The 20847-nt window shown below is 48.0% G+C and overlaps 1 protein-coding gene across 1 annotated transcript in view; it reads left to right on the top strand.

The window, feature by feature from the left end:
• Window positions 1–20847, top strand: part of PHLPP2 (PH domain and leucine rich repeat protein phosphatase 2) — a 631402-nt gene that overhangs the window by 588791 nt on the left and 21764 nt on the right. Inside the window, exon 16 of the mRNA XM_086945488.1 lies at window positions 1615–1725. Coding sequence (XP_086801614.1) covers window positions 1615–1725 — 111 coding nt within the window. The remainder of the gene's footprint in view (window positions 1–1614; window positions 1726–20847) is intronic.

Genomic DNA, 20847 nt, shown 5'->3' with positions numbered 1-20847 from the left:
TGAGAAAAAAAAGTGGCTGTCACCAGCTGGATTCACAGTGGATGTGGGTCATTTCTGTGAAGTCAGAAAGTTTGTACGCTTTGATGCAGCAGACACTAGATCAGGGCTTTAACTGGGCCGGGTCTTCTGGTGCTCAGCACCAGCAGTTCCTAAAAGCAGGTGCCGAAACGGGTTCCTATCGGGCTCTCCATTTTTACCCTCGGGTGGAGAAAAAAAAGCTTCACCCTGCAATAGTAGCACCGGTCACTATTTTTGATGTAACTACAAAGTGACTTGTTTTTCCTTTTTATATAAAGCAAACATGAGCACCAGTTACATTACACAAGGACGTGTTCATTTTTTTGAATCACAGGATGTTGAGCAGACCTCAGGCGCAACCCTGCTTTCACGGCTCGATAGACGGTAGCTCTAGCCGTATGCCATAACCTCGCCTACCAGAACTGAAGCATTTTTAATATTGTATTCAACAAAGTCATGGGTGTTGCTAATTTGTACGTGTAATGTTACTTGTATTATATATCTGGATGAATTGACAGAAGCAGCAAAATACCAGTCGGGCGGCACACTATGCTCAGCACAGTTTAAGTGTTTTAAGCCACACCCTTAATTACATTGGCCACGCCCCTACGGGAGATCCCCCTAGTTTTGTAACCCCAATTAAAGCCCTGCACTAAATACAGTACACAAAGATCAGTTTTTGATTACCCTTGGCTGACTAGGGTGCCCCACAGATTCTTGACCCAGCCCAAAGAGTCAAGGGTACTAGGAATAGTGCTGTCTGTCCGACAAGATCAGTACTACAAACAGGGAAATGGGATGGGGACTTTGGGGACATTGGGCCGTAGAGTACAGCAGAGCTTGTAAACATGTTTAAGTGGTACCTGGCAATGCTAGATGAAGGCTCAACCAGTTTAAATCTCTTTATAGACTGGACCTAGTTGTACTAAGGTATACCCATCTCACACAGATTTGTGCTCTTGGTTCCAGAAGAAGGTGGGGTTTATAAATAAGGTAGGTCTTGCCGAGTGGGTGATGACCACCGAAGTGAACCTGGTGGCAGGATTGTGCAAAGCATTTGAGATAATTTTATAATTTTTAAAACACTTTACTGATTCGTCACACCATACTGAGCAGGGGGAAAGGACAATACAAATTTGCAGACTTGCTGCAGGATTGCCATACATTGGCTGTAGACTGCTAGCCCTCCTCTTTGATTCTATGGTGTAAAGATACTTGTAATGGGCTGAGGCTAAATAACTTTATCTCCCTAAGACTAGAAGTGATCTGAAACTGACAGATGATATGTACAGTAAGAGAGCGCAAGTGTATCCATCTCCTGCCCTCCCACAGTACATACCATGTAATTGGGAATGGCGCCAGTTAGCCAGTCTGGATTTGTTGACAGTAACATGTGCTTTTGATTACCTGAACATCTCAAAGACAACTTGTTAATGGGTGGACTCCAACTTCTGATATTGGGAATATATATCTATATTTAATGCATTATGATTTGGGTGTTTTGTTCTATTTTAAAGAAGTAAGAATTTTGAAGTACAAGTAGTAAAGTTTAACCAGTGATGTGAAATAATTGTTTCTATGTTGGTTTCATCCTAGCCACATCACTACACTTAAAATTGATCAGAAACTAGCACTTTCTGCAGACTCGACTGTAACATCTACATTTTGGAAACATGGATTGGCAGAAATGCCAGGCCAAAGGAACAAGTAAGTCTTATTTATATATGCAGTCTAATTTAGATTTATGGAATGCGCCTTCTCCATTTGGGACACAGAAAATTTGAATTTAGTCAAAGATAGTCTGTTTGTGAAATTAAGGAAAGAATACACCTGATGGAGAACTACGCTTATGGAAAAGTAACGTTTCCTTATCCAGCAGGGGTTTTTAATTAATGTTCAGTGTCGGAGAATAATTCCGCCTGTGAGTGGGATTACATCTGGGATCTCTTTCATAGGCATAAATATTTCAGGTTGATGAATTGAATGAAGACACCGATTTTAGAGATGTAGGATTACAGCTAAGCAGCTATTCCTTATGCTTTGACTCCACATTCACATTTAACAGTCTATTTAAAGATAATTGTTTTCAGATGGCACCCACCTTGGCTATTTTCGTTCTTCCTCTTCAAATGCAGGCAAGGTCTTCCCTTGTTATTCAAGGGAAGTGGACACAATCTCAGCATGTAAGCTGAAGTAGTATATACTAGATTCACATATTCAAAATATTTTTTTTTGGCTCCTTAATTATTCTTCTTTCATAATAAGTGGATGCTGAGGCAAAAGAATTCTTCAGAATTGTCCTTCTGAGGACAAGTGTTACAAATGCAATGTTTCTCTCATGAGAACGAACGAAGATATAGCAACCGTTTTTAAAACAACCTTCTGAAAGAGAGATCGATCTCAAGAATACTTGTTTTCAGATTTTACCAAGTTGCAGATATTTCCTGAGGTCTGCATTCGAGACATATTGGCCCTTATGTAGACTTTCGCAGATGGGATACTCTGTCACAAACATGGCATATATCCCCTTCCACTGTATTACAAGTGTAAAAGGCTATAATGTACCTATGACGGAGTATCATATCCTCCAGACTCTAAATACGGGTCATAATCCCTTCCATTTTGGTTTTATATGGCATAAGCAGTTTGAGTATGAAGCACACTATCCCCAGGAATGCCATGGGGAGGGAACGAGAGGCACGGGGCATTGGGAGCAGGCAGCCTCCTACATCAAAGGTTTACCACATACGAGCCGCTCCCAGTTTAGTGACCAAGGTTTTTACAGTGTTAGAAAAGTGAGGACATCGCACTAAAAGTTACGGACTGGTCTCACACACCACCTGGTGTCATGCTTCATCATTGGCCAGTCCTTGCCCTATAAAAACTTGGTTTGATGGAGGGCGGACATACATATGACGACAGGGATGCACTTCTAGACTAAGCGGATCCCGTGAATAGAATGAGTGAGTGGTTTTAAAAAGCCATTATGGTTGCCTATTAAATTTTAATGTGAGTGGGAGCCATATGGTATTAACAACAAGTGGACGGTGTGTTAGGGGATAAATGTCCTTACACCGTTATATATGTGATGGTCGACATGTTTCTGCCTTGTGGCCCGGTTGGGTCCATGGCATTCATCAGGACCTAATATGTAAGGGCTCCGTTCTTACCCTACTTTAAAGACTAAATACCACTTCATGGGGTGACGATTGTCACTGTCCACACAATATATCCGTGTTCTGGCTCCTTTAAGCCTGAAAGAGAACAGAAACATGTGGAAAACCAAAAACCTAGGTCATTCAGGCAACTTTTCGTAAAAACCACATGCACAACATTAGGTCACTTCCTCCCATGGGGCGTAGTTTCTCCAGATCCGTGGTAACAGTTCTGGACGGATTTAGAGCGTGTACCAATTTTCATATGTGTCACACCCTTAGCCACTTACTTAATGTTGTGCATGTGGTTTTTACGAAATGTTGTCTGAATGACTTAGGTTTTTGTTTTTCCAATGTTTTTTTTTCCTCTGGACAGTGACAATTCTCACTCCCAGAATATTTTATGAATATAATTAGACCACGAGTGGACACTTAAAATAGGTGTTATTTCCAAGTAAAAAAAAAAACAGGTCAGATTTGCTGGATTGTTCTCTATGGAACAACTCATTTAAAACAACACAAAGACTACATTGCAGCACCTAGCCGAATAATATGTCACATTAGTAAATTGAACCTGTGGGACTCTTGTGTTATAGAATACCAAAATAAAGGGAAAGTGTGAATGAGATTAAAAAAGCTACACTGCTCCTTTATAAAGCCATTGGCTTCCATATCCCAACATGCACTGTACTAACGATTTGCCTCACAGCCTCGGCTCCTTTTTGCAGCTCACGCTGAGAGGATCTCAGAACACTTTAGGGATTTTTAACCCCTATTCTTGAGGAAATTCACTCAGATTGACTTTTTGTCACCTCTATACAATGTGAAATGTGTCTGTGAAGAGGCCTCCTCTTCTGAGATCCTACATTCTCCTGAAAAGGAAGACCCAATTGAGAGAAGGAAACATCTATGCCATCACTCCAGACACTCCTGCAAGCACTGGTCAATTTCGAAATACAGTTCTGCATCAACATGCTCTCAATCGAAGGCCAGTTCAGCAGCAGGGTCGATGCTGCGTGGTAAATCCTTGGTTTCAGTCCAACTGACCGGAACTACACCAATGTCAAGTCCTTCTCCATTGACCTGGCCGTCGATGAACATATTGAAATATTTGCAGTCAAGATGTACCAGGTCCAGTTGAGAAGATCGACGTTGAGATACTCATTTGCGTCTGGCCTTTCAGGCTCTCCTTCTGTGCTAGTCATGGTGCACAAAAGCATCTCCATGTTACCTAATACAAAAGATGCTTGCTCTCCTGACACATCTATCTTTGCCAACTGTTCCAGCACATCAACCAGTTACTCCCCTCCTTTGACACCACAGAAACTAAAAAGTGAGAAGATCTTTATCCATCTCTCCATTATCAAGCCATTAGTCCACGGGCTTGTACACACCTACTTCACCAGCAGCTTCCTCATTCGGGACCTTACCTGTTGATGAAATCCTCACTTTTCAGGACACGCTCACTAGAGGAGCAATAAAAATGAATAATCAAGTATAGGTTCATTAGACCTCTGTCTCTGTAATTATGGAAACTCTACTGCTGAGAGCCATTTCAAGATCATTTCTAACTCTGGTGCCGGATTTAGCTGAGCTCTCACATAAGAGAACTTTTTTTCTTCAGGGATAGTTATGAAGGCGACTTCAAGGCTATTGAAGAAATACTGATCTTAAGACCAAGACCCTCTGTATCTTTAGCAAGAGCCAAAGCCAGACTCAGTAATTTTTTCAGTGGTCAGGAAGAGACACTCCCACGCTGGAAAAATCAGTACCGCCGGACAAAGTGAGTAAGTTTATTGATGCAAAGTGTGTGGGTCTACAGCAACAGCATTCAAGATGGTGAGTGCCTCTATCTTATTGGTCTGATACAACTGGGTTTTACAAATCCTGGCCCCACAAATATCATCCACTGACTTCGCCCTTCCAGACATTGAACATCAGCTGCATCATTACTCCGTTTCTGGTGAACCTCTAAAAAAGACAATGCATTTGCTGTTTAGCACACCAAGCAATCTCATTGGTGTAACAGACAAGATTTAAGTTCAACCACTATCTTGACCCTGGAGAGAATTATAGAATCTATATTACAGCTGTTAGAAAAAAATATGGAAAATACAGATCAGATACTGGAGACCCAAATGGGTATACTGCAATACCTTGTGGATGAAAAAAGGAAAAAACAACTCCTCCACAATGCCCAAACCTTATCTAATCCTGTGGTTGACAAAGGCAGAGAAGATAAGCGCCTCTACACTCTCAAAATGCCCAACACTCTACCTATCCAACAAACAGAGAGCAACTCAGACGGAGGGTCCTCTTACTAAACAAAACAAATTTATGTTAGTGGTGAAAAAATGTATTCACTGCATAAGCTTTTTGAGCAACCCACAACAAGGAACACCCCACAGAGGACCCTACATACAAGTGCTTTAATGTTTCCAAGTTTTGCTCAAAAGGCACAAAAAGGAGATTCAATTCTCTGACCTCAAAAAGATGACAAGGCACCTGAGAGGATAGTCAACTTAAATCAAAATAAAATGAATCAAACAGTACCAATCACTCCACAAATTGAAAAAGGGAAATAACACAGCTAACTGCTAACAAAAACAACATTAAGAGTAAGAATGTAAAGCGAAGAATCTCGAAAAGGTCTTCGAAAAAAAATAAAGTTTCCCCAAACAAGTTACTTAGAGCAGGCAGAAGAAGAAGATAAATGCTGCCTTTCGAATGATATAAATGCTATCCAACTTGTTGAAAAGCCACCTAGTGCATTAGAAGTTGAAGAAGATAAAGTTTTAAATCCTCTTGCTCTTTAAATCCTCTTTACTATAAAAACTGTAAAACAAATCTATCCGGACAACGTAAAGCTCATCTGGAATCAGAAATTTCAGGAAAGCAGGGAACAACCAGAATCAAGTATCATTGAATTTACAGACTTATTTGAGAGCAATAAGGCTCCATTAAATCGTGGAAGAATAGTTGTCCTATTACAAGAAATCCATTCTCTTCAAACAGTCACCTCTGCAGAAATAAAACTAGTTTCTTTCCCAAATACATTAATTCCATCAGTGGCAACTGTAGAATTCTGGTCCAATGTCATACCTTCCATAATAATAAAAGAAAGTAACATTCTTCATAAAAACATCTTCAACATCATTAAAGTGAAAGAAACTGATGATTTCTGTAAATACTCAAAAGGATCAGTAAGAGACAAGGCATGCCAATATAAACAGAAATAGCAATCGAAAGGCAAGAATATAACAGATGGCCCTTTAAAGGTTTTGCTTAAAAACGGAGTGCACAGAATTTGGAATTGCTTAGACACCCCAAAGTCCCTGCAACCTGAGGAAAAAAAACTGGGCGTGGATCGTAGATGCCTTAAACAGCAACAAACCGGGCAAATATTCAAAGCCTCCCTTTTAGCAATAACATAAAAATTATATTGTGGACTATGGCCGGGAGAACCTTAGAGAAGCTATCTTTTATATCTTTTATCTTGGAAGGAACCCCTTCCATAGTGTTCCTGCAAGAAACATGGACTCCAATACCATTCTGTCAAACAGACTATTTTGTGTTTGTTAATGCAGCATTAGCAGGAAGAAGGGGACATGCAAGAGGAGGTCTAGCGATCCACTAAAAAGACGAATTCGATTGGGACCCGAGGAAATAGATCTTTCCTCACCAAATGTACAATGTGTAAACATTAGGTACCAAACTAAAAGTACAGAGTGTGCCCTAGAATTACTACTCTTTAATATATATATTCCACCTGGCCACTCAAAAAATTCCCTGATGGAAACATTATTTGTGAAAATCAGCCAAACCTTGGAGTCCAGGAGGTTTCCACCTATGATTATAGCAGGGGATTTTAACGGAAAAATCTCAAATATACTATTAAACAGTGGGGGGACAACAGCCCAAGAGGAAGCTTGCCTAATTCCCTCTTCCAGAGAAGGGCAGACAAACTAGACAAATTGCTCTTATCCCATATTGCAGCCATAAATGGTGTCATCCTGAATGGAAGAGTAGAAGAAGACACTCCAGCAGCCTTTATCAGAATAGACCACGATAGCTCTTCTATTCTAGACTATGTAATCTGTAGCATAGATCTCTATATATCTCTATCGCCACCCACACGGACGACACCCTGAACACCGCCGAGCACCTCCACTTCCGGATCCACACCGACCCCAACACCACCCTCAGAGGAACACTCAAATACAGACCCCCCCGGACCCCAGGCTTAGTTCAGCGACTCCATTGCCGACCTCGGCAGCACCCACGCACTCGCCTCCACGGACTACATCTTCCTCGGGGACCTGAACTTACACCTCAAGAACAACAATGACGCCAACTCCGCCACCTTGATCGTCAACCTCGCCAACCTTGGCCTCAGACAACTCGTCACCGCACCCACCCACGCCGCCGGCCACACGCTGGACCCCGTCTTCTCCACAGGCACCCACGTTGCCTTCGACCACACCACCGAACTCCACTGGACCGACCCCGCTGCATCCATTTCACCTTCAAGAAACCAACCACCCACCACCGCACCCAACAGCTGCCTCGCCGCTGCTGGAGCAAAGTCACAGAAGACCAGCTGATCACCACCCTCGCCCAGAACCCACCCGCCGACCCCACCAACCCAGACGCCGCAGCCTGCAACCTCTGACAGTGGTTCGACGACTGCGCCAACACCCTCACCCCGCTCAAGAAGCCAAGCCCTCCAACAGCCACTCCAGCAAGAGAGCCACCTGGTTCACCAACGAGCTCCAGACCTCCAAACGCGCATACTGGAAACTGGAGAAGATATGGCTCCACGAACGCACACCGGACAACCACGCTGCCCACAAGGACGCCACCCGCAGATATGACCACCTCATCAAATTAGCCAAGAGATCCTCCATCAAAGAATGCTTGGATAACATCGCACACAACAGCAAGGAGCTCTTCAGCATCGTAAAGGAACTCTCCAACCACAGCGCCAAGGCCAACGACATCCCGCCCTCACAAGAACTGTGCGACTCACTAGCCATCTTCTTCCACCACAAGATCGCTGACATCCACGACAGCTTCAACACCACGACCACCCAGACTACGCCAGACTCCACCTACCCTGTAAACACTACCAGTGCCAACCGCCTGATCTCCTGGTCCAACGTCAACGACGACGAGACACGCAAGGTCATGAACTCCATCCACTCAGGATCTCCGTCAGACCTGTGCCCACACCACGTATTCAACAAAGCAGACGCAGCCATCGCACCCCAACTACGGAAGGTCATCAACATCTCCTTAGAAACAGCGACATTCCCGGAAAGCTGGAAGCAAACCAAAATTAACGCCCTCCTCAAGAAGCCCAAGGCGGACCCCAAGGACCTCAAGAACTTCCGGCCCATCTCCCTGCTCCCGTTCCCGGCAAAGGTCATCTAGAAAATCGTCAACATGCAATTGGCCCGCCACCTGAAAGACAACAACATCTTGGACCCGTCCCAGTCCGGATTCAGATGAAACCACAGCACCGAGACAGCCCTCATCGCCGCCACTGACGACATCATGCGCCAAATAGACAACCGCGAAGCATCAGCCCTCATCCTCCTGGACCTGTCAGCCGCCTTCGACACGGTCTGCCATTGCACTCTAAGGACACGCCTCCTAGAAGCCGGAATCCAAGAGAAGGCCCTTGACTGGACCACGTCCTTCCTCTCTGGCAGAACCCAGAGCGTCCGCCTCCCACCCTTCCGATCCGAAGCCACCGACATCATCTGCGGCGTCCCCCAGGGCTCATCTCTCAGCCCGACGCTGTTCAACGTCTACATGGCCCCCCTCGCACAAGTGGCCCGCCATCACAACCTCAACATCATCTCCTACGCCGACGACACCCAGCTCATCCTCTCTCTCACCAAGGACCCACACACCGCCAAAACCAACCTCCACAAGGGAATGAAGGCCGTCGCCGACTGGATGAGGAGCATCCGTCTGAAGCTGAACTCGGACAAGACGGAGGTCCTCATCCTCGGACCCACCCCCTCAGCCTGGGATGACTCCTGGTGGCCGACCACACTGGAACAGCACCAACACCCACTGACCATGCACGCAACCTAGGATTCATCCTGATCTCCTCCCTCCATATCTAAGCAGGTCAACGTCTTCTCCTCCTCCTGCTACAACACCCTCCGCAGGATCTAAAAGTGGATCCCGACCGAAACAAGAAGAACGGTGACACAGGCCCTCCTCAGCACAAGACTGGACTACGGCAACGCACTCTACGCAGGAATCCCAGCCAAACACCTACGATTACTACAATGCATCCAAAACGCCTCCGCCTGACTGATCGTCAACGTCCCCCACCGCAGCCACATCACCCCCCACCTGAGAGACCTACACTGGCTCCCCGTCGACAAGAGGATCACCTTCAAGCTCCTCACCCACACACAGAAAGCACTGCACATCGCCGGACCAGCCTACCTGAACAGCAGACTCAGCTTCTACACCCCCACCTGCCAGCTCCGCTCCGCCAGCCTCGCCCTCGCCGCTGTCCCCCGCATCCAACGAACGACCTCCGGCAGCAGATCCTTCTCCTACCTCACCACCAAGACCTGGAACACCCTCCCTACCCACATACTGCAGACCCAAGACCTACTCGCCTTCAGAAGACTCCTCAAGACCTGGCTCTTCGAGCAGTAGCAGCACCCCCTCCCCATAGCGCCTTGAGACCCTCACGGGTAAGTAGGGCGCTTTACAAGTACTCTGATTGATTGATTGATCCATGAAAGGACATAGCCAGAGATCATTCTTCAGGATTGCACTAGTTTAAGCTTTCTGGGGGGTTTAGGGAAAACATTTCCTCGAAGGCAAAGTTCTCCCCGAGCACTCAATATAGTACATTCATAATATCTGAAGTCAATGAAATCTAAATGGCACAGTCCAGGTAATCCACAGTTCATGTATTGATCCAATATGCAAGTTCCTTGTGTTCCAAAATTCGTTTTTATTGTTCCAAGTTCACATCCATAAACCGCAGCCAACACGTTTTTCGTCGTGCTGGGTAAAGCACAGTGACTTCGTCAGGGCTGCAACCCAAATAAACAATAAATAAATTCCATGCTAGTATACCAATCTAAATATCTCATAATCACAGAAATTATCTACAAAGTGCAGATAATGAAAGAATCCCAACCAGTATCTTATTTCCTCCAAGGCAGCAGCCTTCTCCCTCATGGTAACTCAATGTCCAAATGAATGGCACCTGCATTTAAACCTACACAAACCCCTCTTTATAGCAACCTTCCTGGAACGTTTTTTTCATAGCAAATATCAGCTCGGACGGTCAGTGAACTTACAGTCTTGTCAGCATTAGAACTTTGCACAGTCTTTCATTGGATTAGAGTAGCCTTAAGGTCACTTCCTACTTTTCTACCTAAGGTAGTCTTGGATTTTAAAATAATCCAAACAGTTTCTCTGCTGATATGTTTTAACCCCTCTACTTCAACAGAGAGAGCTCTCCACTCACTTGATGTTAGGATAGTCTTGAGATTTTACTTGGGTAAGACAAAAGACATACGCCAAATTAATCAGCTTGTTGACAGTCATGGACCTCTTCTTACCTGAATGTCATCTATGAAACAAACTGCAGTCAAATGGATAGTTTCCTGCATAGTCTGTTGTTATTACCCCGAGGTCCCTTATGTCCTCGTCCCATTCATAACTATGTGGAGATAACCATCTCCAGACAGAAAAAAAGGATCAGAAGAATATTGGGACACTAACCCCGCCCCTCCCACCGTGAGTACATAAGAGGTACTTCCCCAGCATTCCACCTGTTCTTTTTTTCTGTCTGTCGACAGAATGGACTTGGATGCTGGTGCTGCTCCTGCTCCTGCTTGGGCTGGGGTGGCGTGCGCTTCTTCTCTCCTCCCCCCGCCGGCTGCCTGGCTTCGTGGGCGGAGGGGGGTGGGGGGGTTTCTGGTGGTCTGCCTTCCGGCTTGCTGGGAGGCAGGGCAGTTCCTGGCTGGAAATCCTGGTTACCAGCTCTTTGTGGCTGGTGCGCCGCCTCCCGGTTGCTTCCGGGTCGATGAGCGCGTCTTTCTGTGGCCTGGCCGGGTGGAAGATGTGCTGCGCTTGATGTTCCTTTGGGTTTCCGGAGCTGGATTTTGGAGTGGGGGCCTTGTTCCTGTTCCGGCCCCCACTCCGGGTAAGTCCTGCGTAGCGGTGCTTTGTTTTCAAACAAAGTTCAGACGTTATGGATAAATGTTACCCTGCCATGACGTGCACATGAATACCACATTAATGATTGTATGCAGGCGTACGCTTTTCCGCTCTGCGCGGCCGTGTTCCTGGTCTGCTTCCTCCTGGCTTCACAGTGGAATGTCCGGAGCTCCAATGTGCAGAATGCGGTGGCAGTGGGCCGTTACTAATGATGCAAGCAAATTCGGTGCAATAATGTAGGATATGTGATGCTGTTGTTCTTTTACTGGCGGTGGTGTCTGTCATATGCTATGTAGACTCGGAGTACTGGCGTTCTTTCAACTTAGCCTCTTTGCTTTCTCCTGCTTCTGATTGGTTAGGAGGTTGTATGTAAATACTATGGGTTTCGCACTGCTTGCTTCCCCTTGTGCTGTTAGCTGCCTAGCTTTCTGCCTCCGTGCGGAAACCTGGGGCCTCAATATGCTTTGCAGAAGGTCTGGAGATGCCGGGGATTGCTCCTCTTTCACTCCCACACGATGGTGGGTTGGGTTTTCTGGAGTACGCCACGTTTTGCAACGGTGACTCCTGGTGATGTCGGAGTTTGGACCAGGGACCTCATCCATGCGGGGCATGCGCTTTACCTCTGAGCTACATCCCCACTTCTGCCATCAAGTGTTCCCTTTCTTGGAGTTGTTCTATTCTCGTCCTTACTGTGGGGGCTGAGTCTCTTATGCTGTGCAATGTTCTTGTTGGTGAAGGACTGCTACGTGGCTGGTCTGATTACTGCCTCCTGTGCTGCTTGAGGGGCGCAGTGTTTCCGGTGGCTCCATTTGGTGTTGGGCTTCGTGGTGCTGCTGGTCTTGGGGCCAGGAGTCCCTTGTTTGTGCCCCGGACGGTGCTCTCGCTTCAGGGTCGTGTGATTCTGGGCGCGTCTCATGGTCTCCCATGTTTATGTAATGCATTTGCTGTGTGGGGTGAATGTATTTGTGTGCTCCCTGATGTGTGTGCATGCTTTTGTAACACGTGGGTGCGTCCTTGAGGCATGCACTTGCGCCTTTGTACCATGTCACTCGATTGTGTGTTTCGTGTCTGCCATAGGTTCTGGCCTGGTGGGCTGCGCTTTCTGTGCAAACTCCCATGGTTCTTCTGCCTTTTCCTCACGTTTTGCGGTACAAAAGGGGGTGTGATGGACGGAGCATCTGAATCAATCAAACACTCACATCCAGTCAAAAGATCTGGGTTTTATCCATCACCGTTCTTTAGCCCACTCTGCCACCCCAGTTCAGACATGGCTATATGCAAATCAGTCTGACCCTGTGCCTCATGGGAACAGTCCAGCCCGAACTGCCAAGCCATGTCTTCCCTGGATCGGAAACAAGCTTCAGAGGACCGGTTTCTGGCATTCCAGCCGTCTTCAGCCCGGCTTGCGTGAATCCAGTGGCAAAGTGAGCAAGGGACTCACGTCTGAGCATACCCTGCCACACTTATGGCGGCCAAAAGCGGTACAAAAGGGGGTGGTGATGGACGGAGCATCTGAATCAATCAAACACTCACACCCAGTCAAAAGATCTGGGTTTTATCCATCACTGTTCTTTAGCCCACTCTGCCACCCCAGTTCAGACATGGCTATATGCAAATCAGTCTGACCCTGTGCCTCATGAGAACAGTCCAGCCCGAACTGCCAAGCCATGTCTTCCCTGGACCGGAAACAAGCTTCCGAGGACCGGTTTCTGGCATTCCAGCCTGTTTCAGCCCAGCTTGCTTGAATCCGGTGGCAAAGTGAGCAAGGGACTCACGTCTGAGCATACCCTGCCACACTTATGGCACCCAAAAGCAGTACAAAAGGGCAGTTTGGGCTGGACTGTTCCCATGAGAAACAGGGTCAGACTGATTTGCATATAGCCATGTCTGAACTGGGGTGGCAGAGTGGGCTAAAGAACGGTGATGGATTAAACCCAGATCTTTTGACTGGGTGTGAGTGTTTGATTGATTCAGATGCTCCTTCCATCACCACCCCCTTTTGTTCCGCTTTTGGCCGCCATAAGTGTGGTAGGGTATGCTCAGACGTGAGTCCCTTGCTCACTTTGCCACTGGATTCAAGCAAGCCGGGCTGAAGACGGCTGGAATGCCAGAAACCGGTTTCTTGGAAGCTTGTTTCCGGTCCAGGGAAGACATGGCTTGGCAGTTTGGGCTGGACTGTTCCCATGAGGCACAGGGTCAGACTGATTTGCATATAGCCATGTCTGAACTGGGGTGGCAGAGTGGGCTAAAGAACGGTGATGGATTAAACCCAGATCTTTTGACTGGGTGTGAGTGTTTGATTGATTCCGATGCTCCGTCCATCACCACCCCCTTTTGTACTGCTTTTCCTCACGTTTGGCAGGCTCCTCCAGGGCTGGGGCCTGTTGTTGGGCTCTACTCGGGTTCTGTGTTCTGCCTCCATTGTGCCTATGGCACGGGCGCGGTTGCAGTTGTGTTTCTCATTTGATGGGTTTGCACTGCGTTCTTCTCCTTGAGCATCGGGACTGTGCTCTTTCTTCTCGGCTCTGACGTTGGATTCGTGGCTGCCTGTCTGTCGGGGTGGGGGCCTTGTTCCTGATGGTATCCCGGCCTCCCCTCTGGGTTTGTGGGGGCTGTGGCCTTCGTATTCCGGTAGGTGCTCTCTGGATAATTTGTAGGGATTTATCGACCCTGGCCAGGGCTTGGCCTTCCCTGTGTCTCTGGAGTGGTGCTCTGGGCTCCGTTGCCTCTGGGGTTCTCTGCCTGGGGCTTCTCCTGGATGATGCGCCTGTGCCTGCAGTGCCGGTTGTTGTCTCAGTCATCCTGCTGCTACCTCTCATGGTCTCCTTCCATGTTGCCTTTGCCTGCGCTTCTGCATGGTTCTTAGCTGTGTCCTGGATCTGGTTTTTGCGGTCTTGGCCTCTGGGGTTTTTGCCTGTGGCCTTTCCTCCCTGGGGATGGCTTCTTTCCTCGGTGGGGTCGCCCACTTGGGTTTCTGGATAAGGTTGATTCCCTCTTTTTCTGCTTCCCCGGGCTGCTGGTTCTTGGCGGGCACTGTGGTGCCGGTCTAGCCTCCTTTCGGGTCTCTCTTCCTTGCTGGTATGCTTGGTTTGCCCTGGTCGGTCCTCTCTGATCCTCTCTGCTGCGTGGTGTTTTGGGCACCTCGTCTGCTCTGGTGCCTTGGTGGATTTTGGCTTCCCCTGGGGTGTCTTGTGTTTGGCCTCTTGGCTGTTGGCTGTGTTTCTTCCTTTGGCCTTTTTTTCCTGCTTCTTCTGGTCTCGTCTGGTGTCAGTGGTGCTGCTGGGTGGACGTTCTTTGGTGCCTGGTTGGATTCCCCGGGTACTGTTGGCCTCCGCTGGGTCTCTTCTAGCATGCGGTGTTCTTCTCCGGCTTGGTTCGCTGAGGAGGGGGGGGGGGGTCCCTGCACTTTCTAGTGGTTCTTTTTGCCGATGTTGTGCCTCAGCTTTTCCCTGGACTCCTGTTGTTCCGGGGGGGTGTTTCGGTCGCTCCCGGTCTGCAGGCTTGCGGTTGCTTCTGCTTGTCCTTCGGCTGTGGCTTCTTGTGGTTGCCTGTTGCCTTCGGCCTTCCTCCCTGTTGGCTCCTGTTCTTGGCAGGTCTGCTGGTTTCTGTTTGATACTACCTGCGCGGGGTTGCCTGGTTGTGCTCTTGTTGCAGTCCTGATGGGGCTGTGTTGGAGGTTTGTTGGGTGGCCTGGAACTTCTTTGCGGGTGTCTTTTCTGCCTGTGGGGTGGCTGGTCCCTCTGCTGTCGGGTTCCGGTTCTTGCGGGTGTTGTGTGTTCCTGCATTGTGGCCTCTTAGTTCTGGCCGTGCCTGTTTGGGTCTGTCACCCACTCCTGTTTTCCCTGCTTGCCTCCTCTTGGGTTTTGTTTGGGCGTCGCCAGGGCTGTTTGCTCTCTGGCCGGTGCTCTGCTGGGGCCTTCCCTTCTTTGGCCTTCACCCGGTTTTGGGTTGGGCCTTCGGGTCCTTCTGGTCATGCGGGTTGCTTGGCTTCAGCTTTGGATTCCCAGCTGTGTCCTCTGTTGCCGTTTTGTGCCCTGGAGGTTTGTCCCCTGCGCGTGCCCTGCCTTGGGTCGTTCCGGGCTGTGGGGTTTGGTTTGCTTGTGCTTTCCTCCCTGGCTGCTGTTGCTTCTGTGGTCGGGTTGTTTTTTGTGTTTCCTCTCCCCTGGTGGGTTGGGGTTCCATGCTGTGATGTTTGGGCCTGTCCTGCTCCTTTGGGACCTCTGGGGGTTGTTGGCCCTCGGTCTCGCTGGCCTCTGTGATTTTGCCCCGGCCTTCTGCTTTGACTGTTTGGGATCGTCTCTGCCTGGCCTGTCTCTGGTTGGGCTTGGCTGTGGTTGATTTTGGCTCCCTTAGGGTTCCCTTGCTATAGTCTTGGGTTCTCTGGATCGTTTGACCGTCCGGTTGCACTCCTTCTCTGGTGATCGGGGTGTGCCTTCTTCGGGCTGTTGCTTCCTGCTCCAGTTTCCTTCAGTTTGGGGTTGGGGTGTTTTGCTGGAGCTATGGTCTGGGGTTCCTGTTGTTCCTCCGGTTCCCTTTTCCTCTGTGTTCCAGGTCTCTTAGTCCTGGTTGGTTGCCCTTGTTGGTTCTTGCTGCTCGGGTTTCCTGGAGGTGCTGGTTCCCGTGGTGCCTTGTTTCCTTGTCTCTCGGGCCTGGTGGGTTGACTTCCGGGTTTTGTTCTTCCTTCCCAGGTGTCTTGGTTTTCCCTCTATTCCTGTCCGTGGGCTCTGTCTTGCCTTCCGGACTGGGTGTTGGTGGACTGTCGGCTGCTGCTGGCCCCTTTCTCTTGGGGCCTGCTGCTCTATTGTGAGGTTCCGGGGGTTTGTCCTCTGGTCTCTCTGGGGTTGGGTTGTTTGCTTCCCTTCTCTTCTGGTTTGGTCCTGTCCTTGGTGGGCTTCTCAGCCCTTTTTTTCCCGGGGACGACTTTGGTTTTTGTTGGTTGGGGGTTCGCGTTTCTCTGGCCCTCTTGTCCCGTGGGTGTTTCTTTCTTTTCGGGACCTGGGTTTGGCTGGCGTGGGTTCTCTATGCCTGGGTGTGGTTCCTGTTGCCCAGTTCTGGCTTGCTGGCCTGGTGGCTCTTGGCCTTTCTCTTTTGGTGGCCTCATCGCTGTTGTTTTCTTCTTGCCTTCCGATCTCTCCCCTTCTCTGGTGACCTCTGTAGTTGTCGGTCTGGTCGTCGAGATGTTCTCCCGTTGTTTTCTTGGGTGCGTCCAGGGTTGGTGGGGCTCCCTCTTGTCGGGTGTTCTGCCTTTTGCTTCCTGCAGCTGCTGCCTTGGTGTTATTTCCTGGGTTGGCTTCTGTTTTGTTTGGGAAGGCCGGCTTTTCTGCTTTGGTATTCCCCACATAGTTATGAATGGGACTAGGATATAAGGGACCTGGGGGTAAAGCTCTATTACTTACTGGTAATCTTCATTACTCAGGGTCCCGTTGTCCTCATCCCATTCATACACCCCACCCTCCCTCCCAGACGGCTGGCCATCCTGTTTTGGGCTTGGTTGTCCAGGTGGAATGCTGGGTACCCCTTATGTACTCCTGGTGGGAGGGTTGGGGTTAGTGTCCCAGCATTCTTCTGATCTTTTTTTTCTGTCGGGAGATGGTTATCTCCACATAGTTATGAATGGGACGCGGACAACAGGACCCGGAGTAATGAAGATTACCGGTAAGTAATAGAGCATTTCCTAGCTGGCTTGGTCTACCACTTCCCAGTAGGCCAAGAGCACATTCTACAAGAGAAAAGACTGTTTCGTGGTTGAGAAATGACTTAGGCTATGGAGGGATAAGCTTGCCATTCTCTTCTACATGTATGACTATCAGTGAGGATCCTCCAATTTTTGATAACCGTGGAGGAGGAAGGAATGTTTATGACTTGAGTGAACACACCTACAATTCGGAACTAGGATTACAAGTAAGTAAACATATTTCCTACATGCTGAATCAAAGTTTAATGTATGGAGAACATATTGAACTCCCAGAAGGGGCTGGTTTTCCTCCCTAGATATTAAATACATTATGAAAACCATGTCTCATCTTCAGCCACGTAGGTAATGTCAGAAGCACACAATTAGTAATTTTAATCCAGTACAAGCTGTTGAAATTTGACAACGAAATAATTTCATGTAGAAATCTCTAATTGCTTTTTTTTAATCCATGTCTTCCAGTTCTCTCTTTGCGTCAGAGAAGAAGGGTTCAAGCGTGCTGTATACTGGTCTAAACTTTCTTATATTGATCAAAATGAATACTTTGGATTTAGGTAGTAATGCTATGAAAGCTCTTTAAACGGCCACATCCTTGTGTCAGAGAGGGGCTGTATGTTGACAATAAATATACTGGCACCGAAGCCCAGATGTGTATATTTATTGTCTATTGACAGCTGTATCCCTCCTACTGTTACCTCCAACCCACACACATGTTTTCCACATATCACAAGTTGTTGTGTTATTTAAAAACCTAATTTCCCTCTACGTCAAACAGGACCTAAAGAGGTTTCACTGTGGTGTTATTAATAATGTGCATTTTTCATATTGGTACAATACATTCTTCAGGATACTGTATATATGTGTGATATTTGCATAGCATGTACCAAGCCAAAAGGTAGGGGAGCCCTGGACATGGTAAAAAGTGTGAGAAGTTAGCCTGGCATATGATTTCCACTGGTTCTAGTGGGCACCTTGCACCAGTCTAATCGACCCTTATTGATGGTGGTTGTAAAGTCAACCTTATAGAAAGCTATCCTAGTGGTAGCATGGACCAGCACAGGCTAAGACTTCAGAGAGCGTATTAAGCAAGTTGTTTTACCAATTATAATCCCTTGAGTACCAAATGAAAGGATACCACGCAAGGTATATATCAAATATATATGTATTTATTCTAAACACAACCCCTCTGCACTCTTTATGAGGTCAGAGGTAAAAGTACAATACAAGTTACTCAATTAATATACGATAAGTTGCACAGTATGTTATGCCCTAGGGGCCTCACAAACCATATACTAAATAGTGGTATAAGAACCAAGAGAGAATTAGAAAGCAGGCCTGGGGCCTGTGAAATCACTGGGGCTACTCTAAACAACCAAAGGTTAGGAAGTAAGAGGCCCACGGGAGACGCGTGCAGTGTCTAAACACAGCCGCGGGTTACCATTGACTTTCTATGGGAAACGAAGAAGTTACAAATGTACAATTTAAGGACACTTTGGATGGACTACGATGGAACGCTTTTAAACTAGGACACTTCGAGAGTCAAGACCCTCGGGAGCACCGGAGTACTCGTGTTACTTCACCCAGGGAAGCCGGGTGCATAGGGGTCTTTTTGTGTCGGGTTTCGTTGTCGTTTTCAATGGAGAGCTGCAAAGAAGTGCTGCAGGCGACCAGAGGAAAAGTGTCCGGGTGGATCCAAGGGTGAATCGAAGATCTGTAGAATCTGGAAGCAGAAGGGACAGAGTCTGGGTCACTTGCCAGTGACCAGGGCGGCGATAGAAAGAATCCACCAGATGTCGGGTGATTTCAGGTGAAGATGAGAAGTTTGGCTCTTCAGCCACGAGGACCAGTGGGTGTCGGCGACGACCAGGAGCTGGATTCAAGCGTTCCCACGAAGGATCTAGTTGACTGCGGTGTCAATATCCGGACTGGACCCAACAAGCCTTGGCAAACGCAACCCACGCAGGATGTCGAGATTGGCTTCGGTGCAGACCAGCAAGGTCTGAGGAACTTCTCCTTTGTAGGGAAGTTGGAGCAAGCCTGGAGCAACCAGGAAAACAAGTTAGATTGAAAAGAAAGTATTCGGGGGGCTCACTGGCCAACGGTCTAGGAACTGTGAAGACGCGTCGAGCTGAAATGCAAAAGCAGGGCCCACGGGTCACTCGTGGAGTCGGAGCCTCTGAGCTTCGGTGCAAATGGTGCTCTGGTCTGGGGATTCAAGCACCCCAATGCACGACTTTGAGTTACCTCGTGAAGTGAGTGCAGCTTGCAAAATGCAGGATGTCCAGGAGTTCCGGTCCCACGTCTCTCATGTCTGCCATGGGTCTCAGCTTTGCCGTGAGCGAAGGTCGGGGTCAGAGATGTCTGGAAGTCCGTGTCCTGTGTCGCAGATTCTTCGGGATCCGGCGGGAGCCTTGAAAATGCAGACCGGCAAAGTTGCTGTTGGTGCCTGTTTGAACAGGGTGGTAACTCCTTGACCACAAGGGAGATGTCTTCCGTCTTCCAGTCAAAATGGAATGTCGAAGGTCCAGGATTTATGTTTCAAAGTTTCGTTCAGGGTAATCTGAAGTCCTAGTGACTGGATTCCTATACTTATTCTAAGTTTAGGGGCTGGACTACCCTTAAGGTCCCTCCTATGGGTGGACCTGGGAAGGGGTGGTTACACCCGTTTCCCTTTGTTCAGTTTCGTGCCAGAGCTGGGGCAGAGTGCCCCAGCAAATGGTTTGAACTGAGAAATGCATGGAGCACCTTGTGTGCCCCAGGCAGTGTCTGGAAAGCATTCACTGAATGCAGCCCTCCCTGCCCCAATACACAAAAGCCTGTCTGGGTAGGTGCCAGCACCTCCTTGGACAGGAAACATATTGTCCAGGCCTCCACTGCCGGAGTTTCGTCCAGCAACAGGAGGTCAGACGCGTGTCTGTGGCAGCAGCATCCGTTTTGTGATGCTGTGGCTCTGTTTAACTTTAACTGGGTAAACCAGTAACTGCATGTCTTCTCCCTCTAGAAGGGTAGAATGCTACACCCGCTGCCAGAACTGGCGGGTGGGAGGGGAGGGGGGGGGGTAGTATTCCAAAGTGTTTGACACCTTACACGACATGTTTTGATAAAGGCAAACCAAAGTTAGCATTAATAGCGAGGATTATGATGCACTTAAGAGTATATGGTACGGCTATATCCTAGAACAGCTATAAGGAGATAGTTCCGAAAGCTGCAGAGGGGCTCAGCTCATGCTAGGGCACCCTTTCACATAAAACCAAGCACTCTGCCTCCAGGATTGTTAAGGCCTGCCATAGGAGTGACTTATAGGTGTATACATGTCTCTATGTATATATAGATATAGGTAAACTATATCTAAGTAAGGGGTGATTGCACCACCTTACCCAGGCTGTGTGAACAGACCTGTGGTGTCAGTTTGGAAGGCAAGCCAGGGGTGGCAAGATACAATCTGCAGCCCCTGGTAGGCCTAGGGTGCACCTATGCCTTGGATACCTATGGTACACTATACAGGGGCTCACAAGGGTGACCCAGTAACCAATCTGGTATGTACCTAAAGTACATGGTATCAATTTAGAGAGAGAACAGCTGGGCTGTGGGCCTGATTAGCTGGTCCACAGCCACACTAAAGTAGAAAAACCAGAGAATCACAGCAAAAAGTGGGGGTAATCATAGGAAGCAGACCCTACTCTCCTACAAAAAGCATAGGCACGCAGTGAATGAGTAATTTGGTGGGTGGGGTGTTGGATTTTCAATGTGGAGGTGGATTATTACTCTATTGTG

This window comes from Lissotriton vulgaris, chromosome 12 (assembly GCF_964263255.1).
Source record: "Lissotriton vulgaris chromosome 12, aLisVul1.2, whole genome shotgun sequence".
NCBI classification, from domain to species: Eukaryota; Metazoa; Chordata; class Amphibia; order Caudata; family Salamandridae; genus Lissotriton; species Lissotriton vulgaris.
The sequence above is the reverse complement of the archived record's forward strand: the minus strand, read 5'-3'. Positions and strand labels throughout refer to the sequence as shown.